This window comes from Scyliorhinus torazame, chromosome 15 (genome assembly GCF_047496885.1).
Source record: "Scyliorhinus torazame isolate Kashiwa2021f chromosome 15, sScyTor2.1, whole genome shotgun sequence".
Lineage (NCBI taxonomy): Eukaryota > Metazoa > Chordata > Chondrichthyes > Carcharhiniformes > Scyliorhinidae > Scyliorhinus > Scyliorhinus torazame.
Window position 1 is genome coordinate 9,323,058 of NC_092721.1, and position 20,935 is coordinate 9,343,992.

At 48.9% G+C, this 20,935-nt stretch overlaps 1 protein-coding gene across 1 annotated transcript in view; it reads left to right on the forward strand.

Moving 5' to 3' along the window:
• The window catches only part of nalcn (sodium leak channel, non-selective), a 282,172-nt gene that overhangs the window by 103,406 nt on the left and 157,831 nt on the right, over positions 1–20,935 (forward strand). Inside the window, exon 15 of the mRNA XM_072476568.1 lies at positions 3,302–3,376. Within this exon, the coding sequence (XP_072332669.1) occupies positions 3,302–3,376 (75 nt within the window). The remainder of the gene's footprint in view (positions 1–3,301; positions 3,377–20,935) is intronic.

Genomic DNA, 20,935 nt, shown 5'->3' on the forward strand with positions numbered 1-20,935 from the left:
GCTGAGTGCAGCTTGCAGTGTAATCGTGCAGCGATTATTCAGTGAAGTGTTCTTTATGCCAAACCGCTCGAGTGCTTCTCAAGCTGCACAACCTTGAATTTTGCTCTGCCTGGGATCCCCATCAGCATTGTAATTACCGAACAAAATATGTTCATTGAAATACCTCTGGCCATTGTAGCTCACGCAACTCTTAAGTGAGCACCGGAAGCTTGTTAGGGAGATATTACATGGGGTTTGAAAGTGTTCTGTTATGTCTGATCATTCCGGGTGGAAATCTTTGTAAGGGGCAAGGAAATGTGTCCACACCGATCTGTAGAGGAAAAGAAACTCATTAATTTAACACGTTAACTGTTATGTGCAACTCCAGTAGTCCCCACTAGATCTTCTCTCACCCCTCGCTCTTGGCCCCTCAGTCTCACGCGTTGACTCCTCCACAACTCACTCTCCATCCCTAATAGCACCAACAACATAATTGGGCGTCTCCTGTAAAATGACCACGGGGGGACGAACGAGTTCCGGACCCGAGAGCGGACCTGTCTGCAGAAAATTTTCAAAGCGTAGGAGATTAACAATTGCGTGGAAATGTAACATATTAACAAGGGATAATGGAGGGAGCTGATTTCTGCAACTGATTGTGTTACGCATCATTTGAATTAATAATAATAATAATCGCTTATTGTCACAAGTAGGCTTCAATGAAGTTACTGTGAAAAGCCCCTCGTCGCCACATTCCGGCGCCTGTTCGGGGAGGCCGGTACGGGAATTGAACCGTGCAGCTGGCCTTGTTCTGCATTACAAGCCAGCTGTTTAGCCCACTGTGCTAAACCAACCCCTAGAGACAGAATTGTTTGCAGATACAAAAATTGGAAAATTCAGCCATCCATAATGTGCAAGTTGCGCACTTACCCTTTATTGATTAGGAAACTGCGATGGTAAATATGGATTTTACAGAACGGGAATTCTCCCATGCAGACGTTTCTGACCCAAATGAGTCTCAGCTGATCTGATCAGCACGGCCTTCTAGTCCTTCCTCCATCATGTGTTTACACAGCTTCCTGTTGGAAATATCACTCCCTGTGGTAGAAAGTTCCTCATTTTCACCGCACTCTGCGTATAAAGGAGGTTCTCTTGAAATCAACCTTAAATATTTTTCTACGCACAATGAGTGTTAGATAATGACCCCTTTCATTATCGCAGTTTTCATAAGAAACTATTGACTTTCTCTCTATGAGGAAGCTAGGTTTTATCTTCAATACTTCCAACAATCTTTGCGTGACTGGGGTATGTTTTGGGAGATTGGCATCCTTGGCTGGTGATAACCTTTCCGTCGATCACAGGGGGATCATTACACCTAAATTTCCAATGTCCGCTCCGTGGATTTGTGAAACTCCCTGTTGGGAATCCTCGGGATTAAAGTCTACTCTGTGGAATCTTCCTCATCAGCTTTAAATTGAAGGGTAGATTCTCCAATGGAGACGCTGCGACCCCAAAACAACAACAAGGTGCATTTATATAGCACCAGAGCTGGCCCTAAGGGCTGAATGACCCACTTCTGCTCCTATGTTCCTCCTGACTGATGATCCAGGGGCCCAGACTTGTGAGCTGCACCCACAAGTTCAATATCCACTTTGCAGGCAGCTGGCACATTTAAATTCAATTAAATAAATCAGCAATAAAAAGCCAGTCTCAGTAATGGAGACAATGAAGGTAAAGATTTTGTGTAAAAACCTGTCTGATTCACCAATGCCCTTTAGGGAAGGAAATCTGCCGTCCTTACCCGGTCTGGCCTACATGTGACCCCTGAGCCACAACAATGTCCCGAAAGACGTGCTAGTTGGGTGAATTGAGCATTCTGAATTTTCCCTCAGTGTATCCGAGCAGGCACCAGAATGTGGCAACGAGGGGATTTTCACAGTGACTTCACTGCAGTGTTAATGTAAGCCTACTTGTAACAATAAAGATTATTAATGTTATTATGTGGTTAACTCTTGGTTGTCCTCTGAAATGACCGAGCAATTCTCGGTTCATAGAATCACAACATTTACAGTGCAGAAGGAGGCCATTCGGCCCATTGAGTCTGCACCGGCCCTTGGAAAGAGCACCCGACTTAAGCCCACACCTCCACCCTATCCCAGTAACCGCACCTACCCTTTTTGGACACTAAGGGCAATTTACAATCCACCTAACCTGCACATCTTTGGAGCGTGGGAGGAAACCGGAGCACCCGGAGGAAACCCACGCAGACATCGGGAGAACGTGCAGACTCCGCACAGACAGTGACCCAAGCCGGGAATCGAACCTGGGACCCTGGAGCTGTGAAGCAATAATAATAATAAGTGGCTCACCACCAGCATCTCAAGAGAAATGAGGGATTTATAATAAACACAGAGGCACCCTCCAACTATCAATACCTATAGGAGCACCACCTCACAAGATGGGTATCATTAGATTAACAGAGATACCTCGAAACGTCCCAATAAACGTTGTAGTCGCTAAAGTACTTTGGAATTGTGGGTACCTTTTTTATTTTATTTTTTTAAAATTTAGTGTACCCAATTATTTTTTTCCAATTAAGGGGCAATTTAGCGTGGCCAATCCACCTACCCTGCACATCTTTGGGTTGTGGGGGTGAAACCCACGCAAACACGGGGAGAATGTGCAAACTCCACACGGACAGTAACCCAGAGCCGGGATCGAACCCGGGACCTCGGCGCCGCGAGGCCACAGGGCTAACCCACTGCGCCACCGTGCTGCCCTCAAAGTCTGGTTACTGATGATGTAAAGGCAATGGATGCTGTTCTGCCATTAGGACAGAGGCACAGTGTCAGACCATCACACAAAGTATTGAGGCAGATAGTGCTGCTACATTCAGGGGAGGTTCGACACCAGGGAGCGAGGAATCGGAGGGTACACCAATAGAGTGAGATAACGAGGGGTGGGAGGATGTTTGCGTGGAGCAGAAACTCCAGCAGAAACCAGTTGAACCAAATATCCTGTTTCTGTGCCGCAAAATTAAATCGAACACTATTTTGGCAGAGTGTAAGATTTCATTGTACAGAAAATTGTGTAAATTGACTAAACAATTGCTTCTTCCTGTTAGTGCATCTGCACCAATTGAGCAGACACATTCTGCCTGGACTAATAATGTTTCACCTGAGAAATGTATGTGCAGCTGTTTCAGAATTCAGATTTATTTCTTTTGCGTGTATTTTTTTGACCCTAATGCTTGATGTGCAAAGCACTGACGTTGTTGTGACATGCTGATGCCTTTGTCTGAAAAGTGTTTTTAATTACACGGCAGATTCTACTGAGTTTGTTTGTCGCTGTTATTCTGGACAATCTGGAACTGGATGAAGATCTAAAGAAGCTGAAACAGGTAAAGTGATTTACACATTGCACCGTTCTTGCCTGTCCGAACATTTCTCACCTTGTGTCCGAGTGCACGTTGCCCCTGCAGCTATTTTAAGCATTCTTCAGCAACTGTAAAGTTAGAGTATTTAACCTACTTAAAAGAATTTCGAAGAAGATCTTTAGGGGTTGAGGGGGCTGATGAGTGATCATTGTCCATACGGCACGATCAGCTCGTACTCATTTGCAATCCAATGTTCCGGGATAGGGTGAATGAACCCCTAAGTAAAAAACGTCCAATGATCGTATGTTAGTAAACGTCAACCGTGGCTCAGTAGCTGCTGCTCGCACCTCTCGAGTCAGAAGGTTCCAGGTTAAAGTCCCACTCCCGGACTTGAGCGCAAAGGTCAAGGCTGACGCCCCCAGTGGAGTACTGAGGGACTGCGGCACTGTCGGGGGCAACACCTTTCTGATGAGATGCTAAACTGAGCCCCTCTGCTCGGGTGGATGTAAAAGGTCCCGTGGCACTGTTTTGAAGAAGGACAGAGAGTTCTCCCTTGCGTCCTGGACAATATTTATCCCTCGATTAACAGCAGCACAGCAGATAATCTGGTCATTATCACATTGCAGTTTATGGGATCGTGCTGTGCACATATTAGCTGCCATGATTCCTGCATTGCGACAATGACCATTCTTTAAAAGTACTTCATTGACTGTAAACCTCCTTCATTTTGGATTGATCCAATCTTCTATTCATTGTCCCAGAGCGAACTCAGCATAAAGTAAACTAAGAGGTTTATTTATTTAACACACACACAAGGCGGGACAACGGTTCACAATGTACCTCCTCCGCATTCACACAATAGAAGAGGGTTAAGGGAAAGCAAGAGGTGCAGGACAAAGACCACAGGCAAAAAAATGTTTTTGTTTCACGTGAGTGCAGAATCCAAAGGCCAGTGGTGTATTCCGTCGGAGAGGTTAGCGGCTGAAACTGCTATCGGGATGATCCACTTTTCCAATAGTGCTGACAGGAGAAGCCGGTAGAGATGGATCAGTCTTGCAGTGGGCACTGGTACAGGAATTCCGACGTTCCGTTAGAAAACCGTGTCGGTGAGGGCCAGGCCATTTAAAGCTCGGCAGAGCTGGGTTTCTGCTGCTGCTTTTGATGGAAGCTGGCAGACCGAAGTAGTCTGCCAGCCTCGACTCCTGCTGCTCTTCTGAGGTTAAACAGCAAACTGGAAAAAGAACTCAAAAGCTGCTTAACTAAAACAATTGAAACAACTCCCGGTCTCTGTCATGTGGCCGGGTGGTTTCGGGTCGAGCTATTCCGCTAATGAAGTCCCTTGTTAAAACCCGTTGTGTCTTGAGTAGGTAACTGCAGATCCATGAGCAAAACGTTGGCATTGAGGAATCCCAGTAGCTCTGCCTTTGTCCAGGGATGACTGGGACAGACATCTCGTCCACTGGCCCTTTTGTATTGGCTTGGCTGGAATGTTTATACAATGCAAGGGGTGTTTTGTTACCAGTGTGGTAGGTAACATGTGCTACTCAATCCTTGAGGTCTTCTGAATCTCGATGAAGAAGACTCAAACTCGTCCAGTAGTAACAAAAGATTTATTAAGTCACTATAACAATAATTGCATGAGTCCTTTACTTTAACTTTGATACTAGTGATAAGGTTAACAAGATCTAACTACAGTAACTATACGTAACTCCACTAGCCATCTGAACTAGTTTGCTACTGCCCTGGTCACAGTGCACCCAGGAGAGAGAGAGAGAGACTCAATGTGGTTGCCTTTTGTACCCCGGTTGGTCCGGCCCTCTTGTGATCATGTGGTGCTACTGATTACACATTAACCCCTTGTGTACATGCACATACAGAGATCACTACAAGGAATGTTACATCCCAGGAGTTTGATGAATTAGCCTTTGTCCATTTTTAAACTGTTCATAAACTTCCAGAACTACCAACATGTGACCACCTGCGGTCATTTTAAGAGCCCCGCTATTGGTTCTTTTTGTTTAAAAAATAAACAGAATTGAAACAAGGGAATACGGAGGAGAAACACATTTATTCTTCCTTTCTTGCTGCCTTCTCGATGGAATAGCGAAATACCTTACACCACCTGGAATGTCCCAAAGCGCTTTGCAGCCAATGTATCACCCACAGTACGTGTCCAAGTGGGGGCGCCTGTCTCCGGCATAGAACGCTGCCAGTTTATTTAAACTGACCTCAAATTAAAACAAAACCTTACCTCCAGACGTAGAGACATCCATTAGTAAAGCTATCATTCCACTTCACTGCCTGAAACATTGCCAGACGCGGCTGGAAACGTTTTTAAAAGATTTTTAATTTGGGAAAAAACATTAACTAGATAAAAGGAGAGGGGAGGGGATTATAATTGAATAGCAGTAATGTATGTGTGGGCGCGTGGTAGGTTGTAATTGTGGATAGGCAGTTGTGCATCTGTCCTTCACTCAAGCTGTTTTATCATCAATGCCTACCTACTAAACACCCACACATCCATTATTACCGAGCAGCATCCGGATTTGACTGATAGTTGTATTTTTTGAAGATTGCCATGTATGTGTATTTATAGAATCCTGGAATCAAAAAGCACAGAGGGAGGCCATTCGGCCCATTGTCCTTGTGCTGGCCCTTTGGAAGATCCAATTGATCCCCCTCACCCTGCTCGTTCTCCATAGCCCTGCATTTTCTTCCTTTCCAATATTTCTCTAATTTTGCTCGAGCCCTTCCGGATTTGAACGCCTCTGTTCAATCTCCCCTGAACTTTCTCCCATTCTTTTTTTGACGGGGTGGAGGAGCTGTTCGAGGGGGGCCCGCACACCACCCACACATGCACACGCACACCACACACACGCCACACACACACCACACACGCACACCACACCACACACTCACACCACACAACACACACACCACACACGCACACCACACCACACAGACACACGCACCACACACGCACACCACACCACACCACCCACACATGCACACGTACACCACACCACACACACACCACACACGCACACCACACCACACACTCACACCACACAACACACACACCACACACGCACACCACACCACACAGACACACGCACCACACACGCACACCACACCACACCACCCACACACACACACACCCACACACACACCTTTTTAAATTTTTTAAGGGTTGGCCTTTTAAATAACTTGACTGTTTGACCGTTCGACAGAACTTATCTGTCCTTCAATAGCACTTTCTTCCTCTCTAAAGATTTGTAACTCTCGCATTGTGAGATAAGGTCCTCACTCCAGACAAAATGTGGTTGGGCTGAATTCGGCAGAGATCAAAGGTCCTAGCTGAGTTCAGGTTTCCCACAGGCGGCTGTCACACCCACTGTGACTAGGGAAGACTCAGGGGGGGACCTGGCTGAGGTGTTTAAAATTATGAGGGACAAAGATAGGGTAGTTGGAAAGAAACATTTCCCCCCTGTATAGCGGCCAATAGGGGGCGACGGCGGCGCAGTGGTTAGCACTGCTGCCTCGCGGCGCCAAGTTCGCAGGTTCGATCCCGGCTCTGGGTCACTGTCCGTGTGGAGTTTGCACATTCTCCCCGTGTTTGCGTAGGTCTCATCCCCACAACCCAAAGATGTGCAGGGTAGGTGGATTGGCCACGCTAAATTGCCTCTTAATTGGGGGGGAAAAGGAACTGGGTACTTTAATTTATTTTTTTTAAAAATCTAAATAAATAAATAAACAGTGGGCATAAATTTAAGGTAAGGGGCAGGAGATTTCGGGGGGATTTGAGGAAAACCTTTTCCCCCAGAGGGTGGCGGGAATCTGGAACTCGCTGCCTGAAAGGGTGATGGAGGCGGGAACCCTGACAACATTTAAGAAGCATTTAGATGAACATTTGAAACACCATAGCAGACAAATCTCCGGACCGAGTGCTGGGAAATGGGACTGGAATGGATAGGTGATGGATGGCCGGCACAGACACGATGGGCTGAAGAGCCTCTTTCAGTGCTGTAAAACTCTAGGGGTGGGATTCAGCAGCCGCCTTGGCCACAAGGCCCCATGATGGCCGCTAAATCCCGCGAGAGGCCCAAAATGAGACTTTCGTGGTGAGGTTTCGGAGTACGATCTCCCGGGCGCGCCCCAATAACACGATCAGGTTCACGCCCAGGAATGGTGCGAATCTGATTTGCATGAATTTCAATCCATTATAATATACTTAGCGTGGTCAACGTGACATCTTCCGGCCTCATTGAATCTTCCTGCCCACCAGGCGTGACGTCACGCTGACGGGAATTACTACTGCTTTTCAAAAACTGGAACCCGGCGCCATGACCCCTGAGCGGGAGGGAGGAGGTGAACATCACTGTCTCCACTGACCACCAGGGAGTCCAAGGGGACAGAGCCCTCTGGCCAACTCCGAGAGAGGACAGGGGAAGGAGCTCAGGCGTGTCTGAGTGGCAGGCAGGCGGCTCAGTGGGTGTCGGGGGGGGGGGGTTCCGGGATGGGGGTCGCAGGTGGTGTGGATGGTCCTGAGGTCTGCTGTCTGTGTTTAAAAGTTCTTAGGGGGCTGTGTTAGTCTGATATCTGTGGCATGGGGGGTACGGGGCGGCTGCGGGCCACACAGGGTGGGGGGTGATAAGAGCCAAGCAAGCGGGCCTAATTGGATGGATGGATGGATGAGATCGCGGAAGAGAAGGTAACGCTGCACCCAGTCTGGGAGGGCTGGTGTGGCAAAACTCTGGAGTGGCCAAACAGGAGTCGTAAGTGTAAAGACACAACAGCATTGAGATCTCGGAATAATGCAGCCTGAGTTAGAAGGGTGCCTGTTAGCTTTGCGGATCCCTGAAGCAGAAAACAATTGTGCCCCCTAACATTCCAGAGACTCGAGTTTGGCTTTGGCCAGTGCCACGCAGCTATTGACACCAAGAACTTGTTTGAAGCTTTATGGGAAACAATTTTGTTATTTTATTCATAAAAAGCGCATTTGCTACATTCCTTCAACTAAATAAAGCCTTATAACAACAAACATATAACATATAGAATCATAGAATTTACAGTGCAGAAGGAGGCCATTCGGCCCATTGAGTCTGCACCGACCCTTCCCTCCTCAAGCCTATGTATCCACCCTATCACCATAACCCAGTAACTCCCACTTAACCTTTTTTGGACATTAAGAGCAATTTATCATGGCCAATCCACCTAACCCGCACACCTTTGGACTGTGGGAGGAAACCGGAGCACCCGGAGGAAACCCACGCACACACGGGGAGAACGTGCAGACTCCGCACAGACAGTGACCCAGCGGGGAATCAAACCTGGGACCCTGGAGCTGTGAAGCAATTGTGCCAACCACTATGCTACCCTGCTGCCCATATCTCTTATAACAACAAGCATTAGAATTCATAGTCCTACTTCAATGAATCCATAACCACTTGTTGCTGAGAATCAAACTGGAATTTCAGGCACTCTCCTGTGATAATGGATCGTGGTAAAATCAGTCATACAGCTCTAATCCAGTAGTGGAAACCCAAAGGTTTATGTCAATTTAGCAAGCAGTCAGCTGTCAACACTCCAGCATTTTCTTTCCCAAATATTTAAAGGGCAGCACTTTTAAATGCCTCAACACTCTTGGCAGCTCCCTTTGACAGGTGCATTTGATAGTTTTACTGGTCCCTTTGATAGTTTTGACAGGTACCTCTGATGAGCTTGTGGCAGTTTTAAAAAGCTTTTTTTAAAGATATATGTTTATTATTTTTCTTCATAACAATCAATACCAACCAGAGCAAAACGAGAAAAATACAAAGCACTAAGGGGCAATTTATCATGGCCAATCCACCTAACCTGCACATCTTTGGACTGTGGGAGGAAACCGGAGCACCCGGAGGAAACCCATGCACACACGGGGAGAACGTGCAGACTCCGCACAGACAGTGACCCAAGCCGGGAATCGAACCTGGGACCCTGGAGCTGTGAAGCAACTGTGCTATCCGCTATGCTACCGTGCCCCCCATTGGGTCACCCAGCCAAGCAGAGGCACTGGGCGGAGCGGGAGACCTCCAACCGAGCAATATTCGCCTCCGGGCTATCAGCGAGGCAAAGGCGACAACATCCGCCTTTACCCCAGACTGAATCAGCGGCGAATCCAACACCCCATATATGGGCACCAGTGGACACGGGTCTAACTCCACATGGAGCATCTCTGACATGGGCTTAAAGAACAAAGCCCAGAAGCCGATAGGTTTTGTCATTCTTAACCATGTGTCAGACATGTCTATAACCCGCTGTCCAATCTCAGCAGGGCGAGCTATTCCTGAATGGATGCATCTGCAGTTTAACCACAACTTCGGAGCCGCAGATTATCAACATGACTGATACCGTGAGACGTGTTACAGCCATGGCGAATTAAACAGGGATGATGTGAAGGAGTTTTTTTAGTTACATGTGCTTTTGAGTGGGGAGAGGGACGTAGGATAAACTCCGTCCCATCGTCAACCTTGTGTTTTACTGCTGAAGTGAGCGGCCAGGGCAGAAGGGACGGTGTCTTTGGCTGTTATTTACTCCAGTAGCAACCCAGCCTGCCCAGGCTGATCCTTGCCTGCCTGCACACAACAGGCAAGCCCATTGGTAACTCTGAGTACAGTTCACGTCAATGCCTGCGACACAAGCCCCGGTATGTTTGCAAATGGGTGGGTGCTGATTTGGAATGGCATTTCCCATTGCGGGTGATGAGGGAACGCTCTTGTGCAAAATCATGGGAAATCTTTCTCACCCGCGAGGCAAGCCCCCAAGGAATGTGCCAAGAAAATGAAGGAGACGATTCTAGAAAGCGAGCGCTTCAGCAGCACTGGGCAGGTCTCCCTGCCCCTCGGAGTTACTGAGGCTGCCAAGCGATTGCTGAAGATGGCATTTACGCTGGGCCCCCAGCAGCAGTTAGAGCTCTGGGCCCACCACGCTCCCGGTCCGTCCCCCCCCCTCCCCCATGTGGCCATGCAGGACACAGAAGGCCTCAAATTTTACACAACGGAGACGTGCTCGGGAGCCATGGGCGACCTGTGCGGCACCTCTCAGGGATTTGCCCAATTGTGTATCCGTGAATTCCGGATGCATTCTCTGCAAGGTCTTTGGACTTTGTTATTTCGACCTGGACCAGGCCCAGCAAGACAAGAGGGCTAGGGAATTCAGCACCATAGCAGGGGGCGAGCGACTGCGCCCATGTCGCCCTAATGCCCGGTGGCATCAGGGCGCCCTCTTCATGAGCAGGAAGGGATTCCATTTCCTCAATCTCCAGCAGGTGTGTCACCACCAGATGGAATTCATTCACATGAGTTCACGTTTTCCAGGGAGCGTGCATGAAAGTTACTTTCTCGGGCAATCGCGGATCCCGGGCATTTTTGTGGGTTACCCCAGACGGCAGGGATGGCTTGTAGGGGACAAGCAATATCTCCTGAGGTGCCCGGTACAACGAGCTCACAGCGGCACCTGATCTGCAATAGAGTGGTGCCTCAGCCTCCGGAAGGTTCGCTTCCACTGCCTCAGCAAGTCAGGTGGGGACCTCCGGTGCAGCCCCCGGAGGGTCTCCCGCCTCACAGTGGTCTACCGTGCCCTACAGAAGCTGCCTCTTCAGTGGGGTGACAAAGTTTGTGAGGAGCACCTAGAGGAGCAACATGTGTCCTCTGAAGAGGAGAACATTCTGGAGGGAGTTGAGGAAGAGGCCGGTGGGGATGTGGAAGATGGGGGCCAGGCAGGGCGAGGGCGTAGGCAGGAGGGCGAGGGCCATCCTCATTGCCTCCCGCTTCATGTTGCAGACGGGCATGTGTCGTCCAACAGCTCAACACCACCAGATTCCACCCCCACCCCCTCCAAAATGAGAGGGTCTAACCATCTGCCTGACGGTGAGGGTCAGTGGGGAGAACTGTGTCCCGATGGGAAAAACGCTATCCCACTGGGAAGAGGGTTAAAGAATGTGAAGCATTAAAAGGTGATGAAGAACAAGATTTAATTCAGTAACATGTGCACATACGATAATGATGCTGAACTACCTGTGCCTAACCTCACCCAGGCCCACGCTGTGTCACTGCAATTCCTCACACTTGCGAACCCTCCCAATATATCTACCCAGGATGCACAGCAGAGGTGGAGGCGGCCTTGCTGCCTACCGTGTCCTGTTTCCTGAGGTGCTCCTGACTCCCCTGGAGGGCCGGGTCCTGAAGGGGCCGACCTACTTTCGGGTAGCACTGGTGTTGCCACGGCACCCGGTTCTGCCCAGTGCGCCTGAGTGGTGCCAGTCTCGGGATGGGGGATCCAGATTGGCTGGTCACTGGGTGAAAGGCGCCAGGATGTGCTGCAGTGGATCCTCCTCCCCACGGGTGTTTATGGGCCCCTGGGTTGCTCCATGAGATGGAGGAGCAGCTGGTCTCAGCTCTAGAAGTCTCAAAATCATCTTGGCGCTGCCAGTCCTGGAAGCCCACCATTGTCTGCACCTTGCAGTTGCCTTCAGCCATGGTCCTCAGGGACTGAACCATGGATCGGACCTCTTTCCCCAGGCTTTCCACTGCGGACGCCACCCTTCCAGTATGAGCCTGGGTGCCACACATGGCCAACAGCATCTCCTGTGACAGGAGATTTGGCCTTATAGTCACAGGACTGTGGCTCCAGCAGCAAAGGGAAACTGTGCCCCGAGGCGCGGCATCTGGTCGGAGCACAGTTCAGTCCTGGGATCCAGCGGACCTCCGACTGCCGATCCCTGGGACGTTCCTGCCTCCACCTGAAACGCATCAGAAGCTCACCAGAGTGGTGCTCACTAGATAGTGAACCGGAAGACTGTCTGCTACGTTTGCCCACGGAGTTGTGTGCCTCTGCGAAGGTGGGTGGTGCGGGTGATAGTGTGACGCTTCATCCGTGGCCTCCTCCGAGGTGGTGCCGAAGATCGGGGTGGGGGGGGGGGGGGGGGGGGCACTGCTGATAGATGCCTCCAGAGTAAAACTCCAGCCCTCTTGTATCTCCGTGCCAAGCACACTGCCCACTGTAAACAGGGCATAAGTAAAATGAGCGGCAGATTCACTCTCACTTAGTTTCCACCTGGTATTGCGTCTCACTCTGCTCTGCCCCTTCTGCACAAGTGAGCATTTTGTACCCATGTCTGGTCAACGAAAGTTTGTGAAAGGTCCATGAAAAGATCCCGATTCACCACAAAGACCAGCAGCAGGATTCTCCCTTCTGGGGACTAAGTCCCCGTGCCGGCCAGCGGGAGAACCGGCGCCAACCACTCCGGCGTCAACAGCCCCCGGAACTGCGGAATTCTCTGCACTTCCGGGGGCTAGGTGGATGCCGGAGGGGTTGGCGCCGCTACAGCCGGTGCTGAAGGGACTGCGCAAGCCCGCGCATGCGCCGAAGGGCCGGCGTGATCTCGCGCATGCGGCAGACGGGCCGGCGTATTTTGGCGCAAGCGCAGGGGGTTCTCTTCTACACGCCGGCCACGGCGAAGCCCTACAGGGGCCGATGCGGAAGGAAGGAGTGCCCCCAGCGAACAGGCCCGCCCGCAGATTGGTGGGCCCCGATCGCGGGCCAGGCCACTGTGGGGGCCTGTCCGACCCGGCGGGGTATCGGAAAATCCCGCCTCTAACTCCAATATTCCAAAGTCTACTCTGGCGATTCGGCCCGTCGGGTCCCTGCTGCTGTTGATGCTCCACACGAGCAGCCTTCCACCCATTTTCGCCTCGGCCCTAACAGCTTTCTGTTCCTTTCTCCCCTCATGGTCTTGCCGAGTTTCACCTTGTGTACGCAGTCTGTGCAAATTGGAGTGGAACATCCTCCCCAGAATAATTACCCAATCTCGACTGAAATCAGGATGCAGTGTGTTACTGCACTGCCAGAAAATAAATCGTAAAAATAATCACTTATCGTGCCCTGCCGAATAGAAGGGACACTATCCGTGTATGGGAGTGTGCTACTGAAAGAGCAAATTGTGCTTTTAATCTCAGTATTATTGTATTATATAAGTCACTTTCTTTCCTCTGGAAACAATAGGGGTGAATGACGTAGAGAATTAATGGTATTGTTCGTGATGACAATGATGTCTCTGAACTTTCTAATAACATTTCTTGATCGGTTGTGTGCACCCAGGTGGTGAATTATCATTTCCTGGTCGCCACCTGGAGCACATGTTGGACATTTGCCGACTGTCTTTACATCGTTTTATTTTAAAGATTGGGAAACTGTGGGCAATGTGGACCGCAGCCATGCTCCCATCATGGGCAAGGCTTCACAGAACAGGCAGCAACTCGTGAAATCATCCCTTGTGAAATGAAATGAAAATCGCTTATTGTCACAAGTAGGCTTCAAATGAAGTTACTGTGAAAAGTAACTTCATCGCCACATTCCGGCACCTGTTCGGGGAGGCTGGTACGGGAACCCCTTGTCAGGGGTTTCCAACTCTGGAGGTTTCCTCACATGGCTAGTGCCCTCCGAATGCCCCCTCTCCTCGCTCCTTCCATTGGCTGCCTAATTAGCCCTCCCACGCGCCGCCCCGCCTGCGCATTTGGAAAGTGGTTGGCTTTTCGATGAGATGATCCTCAACCATCGGTCAAGCAGAGTTTTTACCTCCAACTCCAACTCTTTGATAGTTAATAAACAAGTGTGTTTGAGGAAAATGGGGGCGTTAAACAGGCTTTATGTGTTAATTTCCCAATGATTTTTCTCCAGGGTTTGCTCGGAGCAGTGTCCCGGCGGTTAAAAATCAAGTGCATCGGACGTCTGCTTCTGTGTGGCTGTGGCGAGAGATCGAGGCAACGGGAGGGTGGGGGGGGGGTTCAAGGTGCTGTCGCAGGAGCTGATGGTAGATACCAGGTTGTCAGTGGCACATCCAATAGGAATTCAGGAGAAATGCGTTGATCCCGAGGGGAACGTAACAGCCACAGTGAGTTTTTTATTCTTTTTGTGGGCTGGGCCAGCATTTGTAGCCAATACCTAACTGCCTTTGAGCTGACTGCCTTGCTGGCCATTACACAGAGGCAGGTAAGAGTCAACCACATTGCTGTGGGTCTGGAATCATGTGTGGGCCAGACCGGGTAAGGATGGCAGATTTCCTTCCCGGAAGGGCCTAACTGAACCAAATGTGTTGTTGCCACATTCGTAATAATTGTCAAGGTCACCATTACAGAGGCTAGCTTTATATCCGCTGCAGACTCGATGGGCCAAATGGCCTCCTTCTGCACTGTAGGGATCCTATGATTTTATGGTATTCAGATTTATTGAATTGACATTCCGCCAGCTGCCATGTCAGGACATTCACCCATGCCCCCAGAGCATCAGCCTGGGCACAAGGCTACGTTGCCATTACACCATCTCCCCTCCTGTTCAGTCACTCCTGGCAGCTATCACCTCTCAGTTCCGGCATATCCCACATCGTCATAGTTTCATCTTTTATTTTTGGCGGTTGCAACTTCCCAGCTGCAAAATATTATTTTTCAATTTGTCTGGGCTTTGCTGTAATTTTGTTTTTTAAATTAAAATAGTGCAGTGAAATGTTACGTTATTTTCACATTATGATGGGATGATTCACTGTCTGATCTTAATTGACTTTGTCAGACTGTTCTGATTCAAAGAAGAATACAGTAAAACCAACAGGACGTCTAAGATATGTTATTAGCTTCCATGATGCAAAGAAACTAGTGATAATAACCATCTACTTACAAGATTACTTATTAGACGAGATTGACCAATGGATTTGAAATGACAGGAAATGTCAGATTTAATTGCTGTACTTGATATACTTTTAAGTTAACGTAGCTGATTCTTATTTTATATTTATAATCGATCTGTATTATTGCTGGAAAAAGAGACATGCTGTTGAAGCTTTTCTTCTTGCACTCATCAGGATAGACACCAGAATACCAAATTTCAAAGGGAAAATTTTCTACTATATAAGAAATGGGCAGCTGATATATTTTTACTCATCCATGGGATGTGGGCAGCTTTGGCTGGGCCAGCATTTTGAGACAGTGGTGGTGAGCTGCCTCCTCAAACCGCTGCAGTCCATGAAGTGAAGGTACACCCACTGTGCTATTAGTGAGGGAGTTCCTGGATTTTGACCTAACGACAGTGAAGCAGCAGTGATATATTTCCAAGTCAGAAAGGTGAGCGGCTTGGAGGGAACTTACAGGTGGTGTGTCTACCACTCTAGTCCTTCTAGATGTTAGCGGTCATGGGTTTAGAAGATGGTGTCTCAGGGTGAGTTGCTGCAGTGCATCTTGTAGATGGTACACACGGCTGCTACTGTGTGTCGGTGGTGGAGGGAGTGAATGCTTGTGGAAGGGGAGTTAATCAAGCGAGCTCGTTCGTTTTGGCCTGAATGGTGTTGAACTACTTGTTGTTGGAGCTGCACTCATCCAGGCAAGTGGAGACTATTGCATCGCATTCGTGACTTGTGCTTTGTAGAGATGGCAGACAGGCATTGTGGAGTTCAGGAGGTGAGTTAGTTACCACGAGATTTTGAGTCTCTGACCTGCTGTTGCAGCCACAATTCCGTTGTGGCTAGTCCAGTTCAGTTCCCTGAGCAATGTCTGTGTCATCCCTCATTTGGTATCTGTTAAAAGTTGCAATTTGGAAAAAGTTGCATTTATATTGCACCTTTAACGTGGTAAAATCTCCTCCTGGGCTTCACAGAAACCTTATCAAACCGAATTTGGCACTGAGCCACATAAGGAAACATGAGAACAGGTGGCCAAAATGTTTTTGCCAGAGGGAGACTGCAGGATTGCCTTGCGTGAAGAGAGCGCGGCGGGGAGCTTCGGGGAGGGGATTCCAGAGCTCAGGGTCCAGGGCCACGTCAAGCCACAGTCGCCAATGGTGGAGTGGTCTGAATTGGAGAGGTCAGAGCCGAAAGAGCAGAGAGTCGCTGAGGGATGTGGGGCGGGAGGAGGATTCAGAGACCGGGAGGAGCGAGGAGGGATTGGAAAACAAAGATGAGAATTTTGAGATCGAGGAGTTGCCAGATGAGACGCTCATGCAGGTCAGCGAGCGCAATTGGCTGGGGCTTGCTGCTTTGTTAGTCAGGAAATAGTATTTTTTGTCAGTGAATCACGGTGCATGGGAGGAGAGTGATGATGTTCAGGGAGTATTTTAATTTATGTTTTGCAAGCCAGATTTTAACATAATGGACGCCTTACTATTTTAATGAAGTGCTCGCTGAAAAAACTCACATCATTTTATGATCAGAACGCATTTGTTTGATGGATGAAGTGGCCTCGTGGCCGCTGACTGGGGTTAATGCTCAGCTCTGAGTAGCTCTTACTGGAGTATGAAGGTAAATGGAGTCTCCGGAGGCAAATTAATTAAAAACCTACTTCATCATTCTCCCAGAGAAATAAAACATTCACAATGGTGCCTGAAGATTGGCATCTGTGAATCCCAATCACTTAATGCTGCCCTTTTAAGAACCGATTTAAACTGCTGGGTTTGCTTATTGCCACCCATGTCCAGTGGAATAACTTGCAGCTTTAATCGCTGCGTTCTAGAATGTTAATGGTTACCTGGACCAATATTGACATTCCCTTTATTTTCGAACCCCCGGCGAGATTTTCTCCGATCTCGGCAGAGGCCTGTGTCGGGTCAAAGTGGCCTTGACGCCATTGACAGTAGCGGCAGCTTTCACCACCGTATCGGCTGGAACTTAGAAAAAAAGTATTGCAGTGGCGGGTTCCACGGCGTATCGCTGGCGGGCAGCCCCTGAATCACCCGCCCCGCCATCATATTCGCAACTCGATGATCCAGCTGCCACTTTCAAAGGCACACCGCTAGCAGACCGGGAAACAGTTTTCACCCAGCTGCACGCCCAGAATGAAGCTGGCGCTACCCTGGAACGGCGCAACCTGCGATGCTTTCCTGCCGTCGTGACTTTGACCTTCTCGCATTAATTTCCTCGCCCGCTGTGCCGTTGTCGATCCCGCCGGACGCGAACAGGAGCAGAAAACCCTGGCCCCTGTTTGTCTTTTAACGCGCCACGTGTGGAACATCTCCAAGTATTTCCCATTCTGGATAACTCGCAGACTGTAATAATCACTGATATTAATGTTTGAACAGCTTCAAAAAAGCAAGCCGAGATTTACCCTTATAGAATATAGAATAAAGAATTTACAGTGCAGAAGGAGGCCATTCGGCCCATGGAGTCTGCACCGGCTCTTGGAAAGAAAACCCTACCCAAGGTCAAAACCTCCACCCTATCCCCATAACCCAGTAACCCCACCCAACACTAAGGGCAATTTTGGTCACTAAGGGACAATTTATCATGGCCAATTCATCTAACCTGCACATCTTTGGACTGTGGGAGGAAACCGGGGCACCCGGAGGAAACCCACGCACACACGGGGAGGATGTGCAGACTCCGCACAGACAGTGACCCAAGCCGGGAAACGAACCTGGGACCCTGGAGCTGTGAAGCAACTGTATAATTATACCCTTGTATAATTCGAAGAATTCTTTATAATGTGCTGATGTATCCTCTTTTTAAGAAGGGGAAATACTGTTGTAGAATCACACAGGACAGAAGGAGGCCATTCATCCTGTCATGTCTCTGTTAGTTCCTTGACAGAGCTATCCAACCAGTTCTGTTTCTCCCTGATCGTTTACCCCACAGCCCTGCAAAGATTTTCCCTTCTATTATTTATCCTCTTGAAAGTTATTATTGAACCTGCTTCCATCGCCCTTTCAGGCAGTACATTCCAAATCACAACTCACTTGGTAATCTCCACCACCCTTTTCCCACCTCAGGTTCTATTTGACCCCCCTGCCATTGGGAACAGCTTCACCTTAAAAAAAAATAATAATAATTTAGAGTACCCAATTCTTTTTTTTCCAATTAAGGGGCAATTTAGCGTGGCCAATCCACCTAACCCGCACATCTTTGGGTTGTGGGGGCGGAACCCACGCAGACATGGGGAGAATGTGCAAACTCCACACGGACAGTGTCCCGGGGCCGGGATCGAACCTGGGATCTCGCCACCGTGAGGCAGCAGTGCTAACCACTGCGACGCTGTGCTGCCCGTTTCACCTTATTTAATCTATCAAAATCCCTCATGATTTTCGCAAGCTGAGAATCAGCACATTATCTTCCGATAAGGCATTTTACAACCTTCTGGTCTCAACATTGAGTTCAGCAACTTCATAATATGAACTCTGTCATGTCTTTTGTATTTTCTCCCCTGGTGTCAGTCTTGTTGCTGCTAACTTTAGCCTTAGTTTAATTGCTCTGTTCTATCACCTTTGCTCTTGAGTCGCCAGGTATCTTTCTGATACCGCCACGTGGTTCAAGTCCGCGTAATGATCAATAATCCAACACACCGCTTAGTAAGAGTTAAATCAACGCACATTTATTATATACAGTAATCAATACTCATGCATAAATTCTACGTCTAAGCTACTTCCTACAACTAACAGGCCAATACTTAACTTTGGAAATGGCCCACCAGGTCAGGGAAACGAATGGCCTTTCGTTTGGATTCTGAGCCTGCGGGATTCGAAGCTGGTACAGATCGATAGCTAGGAGCGCCTATCTCGTAGCGAGCGTTGAAGTAAGACTTACGATTTGAGCGGCTGTTGCAGAAGGTCAGCAGAAGGGGTTGCAGAAGGGTGGCAGAGAGAAGAAGAGTCGATTTGAACTTGGACTCGATACTTATAGTCCCCAGGGGCTTCCCGCCTTTCGGGGCGGACCCTGTACCTGGTTCCAAGTGATTGGACTTTGTCCCAATCACTTGGTTCGATATTCTCCAATGCTGGAGTGATTCCTTGATCGATGGGCAGTCTTGGGGTGATCGTTCACCTCCCTTTGTGTAGGCTCCTGTTGGCGCCGAAAAGTCTGGGTTGGCTTTGTGTCTAAAATGTTGCACATTGTTCCCGGGGATTGCTCATTAATATTCAGATGGCTGGTGTTTTGTTGTGCTGATGGCTGCAGGTATCGATCTTGTCTGGCCTTCCTAGAGGCGAATACACAGTTTTACCTACAGCTGCTTGTTTTAGTCCTGTTGGCTGATTTTCCCATCAGCCTTTTCCATTCGCCATTTTAAATCGGGGTTAGCCATTCTAAATCGGGAGTTAGCCATTTTAACTGGCTGCAGTCTGTATCTTGTTCTTCCAGCTTTTTGCTTTCAGACAGTGCTGACCTTTGTTCTGCTATTAACACTTACTCTGAACCAGTGCTTTGTTCCTTTATTGCTACCATTACCACCCCCTTTGCCTTATGTTCCATGGGCTGCACGGCACAATGGCACAGTGGTTAGCACTGCTGCCTCACAGCGTCAGGGACCCGGGTTCGAATCTGACCTTGGGGCACTGTCTGTGCGGAGTTTGCACGTTCGCCCCGTGTCTGTGTGGGTTTCCTCCGGGTGCTCCGGTTTCCTCCCACAGTCCAAAGATGTGCAGGTTAGGTGGATTGGCCATGATAAATTGCCCTTAGTGTCCAAAAAGGTTAGGCGCGGTTCCGTGGATAGGGTGGGGGTAGTGAGACGAGGTGGGGTGCTCTTACAAATGGTCGGTGCAGACCCGATGGGCTGAATGGCCTCCCCCTACACTGTAGGGATTCTATGATTCTTCGGCACCTTTGTTATTTAATGCCTCCCCACCACGACCCCATCCCTGACCTTCCCTTTGCTCCACTTTTTAAAATAAATTTAGAGTACCCAATTATTTTTTTTTCCAATTAAGGGGCAATTTAGCGTGGCCAATCCACCTACTCTGGTTGTGGGGGCAAAACCCATGCAAACGTGGGGAGAATGTGCAAACTCCACACGGGACAGTGGCCCAGAACCGGGATCGAACCTGGGAGCTCGGCGCCGTGAGGCAGCAGTGCTAACCACTGTGCCACATGCCGCCCCCCCCCCTTTTGCTCCACTTGACCCACGCCTACCTCTTGCTGCAACTTCCACATCTCTAACTCTCTCGTTCCAGAGAAGAGTCATATTGAACCTGAAATGTTAACTCGGTTTCTCTCTCCACAGATGTTGCCAGACCTGCTGAGTTTTTCCAGCATTTTCAGTTTGTATTTTGTGTTGAATGTAGGGATTTCAGATGTGTTGTATTATCGGTATTTGGTGCAGTAAGGGTTAAAAACCTGGGTTAGTGTGTGTGACTGCTGCAGTCACGCTTTTAAAGAATCCTGGTTTGAAAGGTTGGGAGCCGTCGAGTAAACCATCGTACAAAGTTGGGGCTAATGGAATGTTGTTTTGATTAAGGGGATTCCCTGTGGAGTTAATTAGATTTCAGCTTGGCGAGATGATGTCGTTGCTGGGTGGAGATACGGCATCAGGCATTTTGCAGGAAGCAGGTCAGGGGAGTTCTGATCTGAATGAAGCTGTGTCCAGAGGTCAAACAGTTTTTCTCTCTGCAGTTCAGTTAAAAGAGATTAACAGTCTTTGAAGCAGTGCAGACTTGCCTGGGGTCAAGGGGGAGCTGAAACAAGCTGAGAAACATCTTCTGAAGACATACAGCTAGAGTTTCTGCATGGGTCTGACAGGAGTCAGATCTTGTCTTTAAAGCAGTGTCAAAGAACATCTCTGTAAAGCAAATATTCCTCTTTGC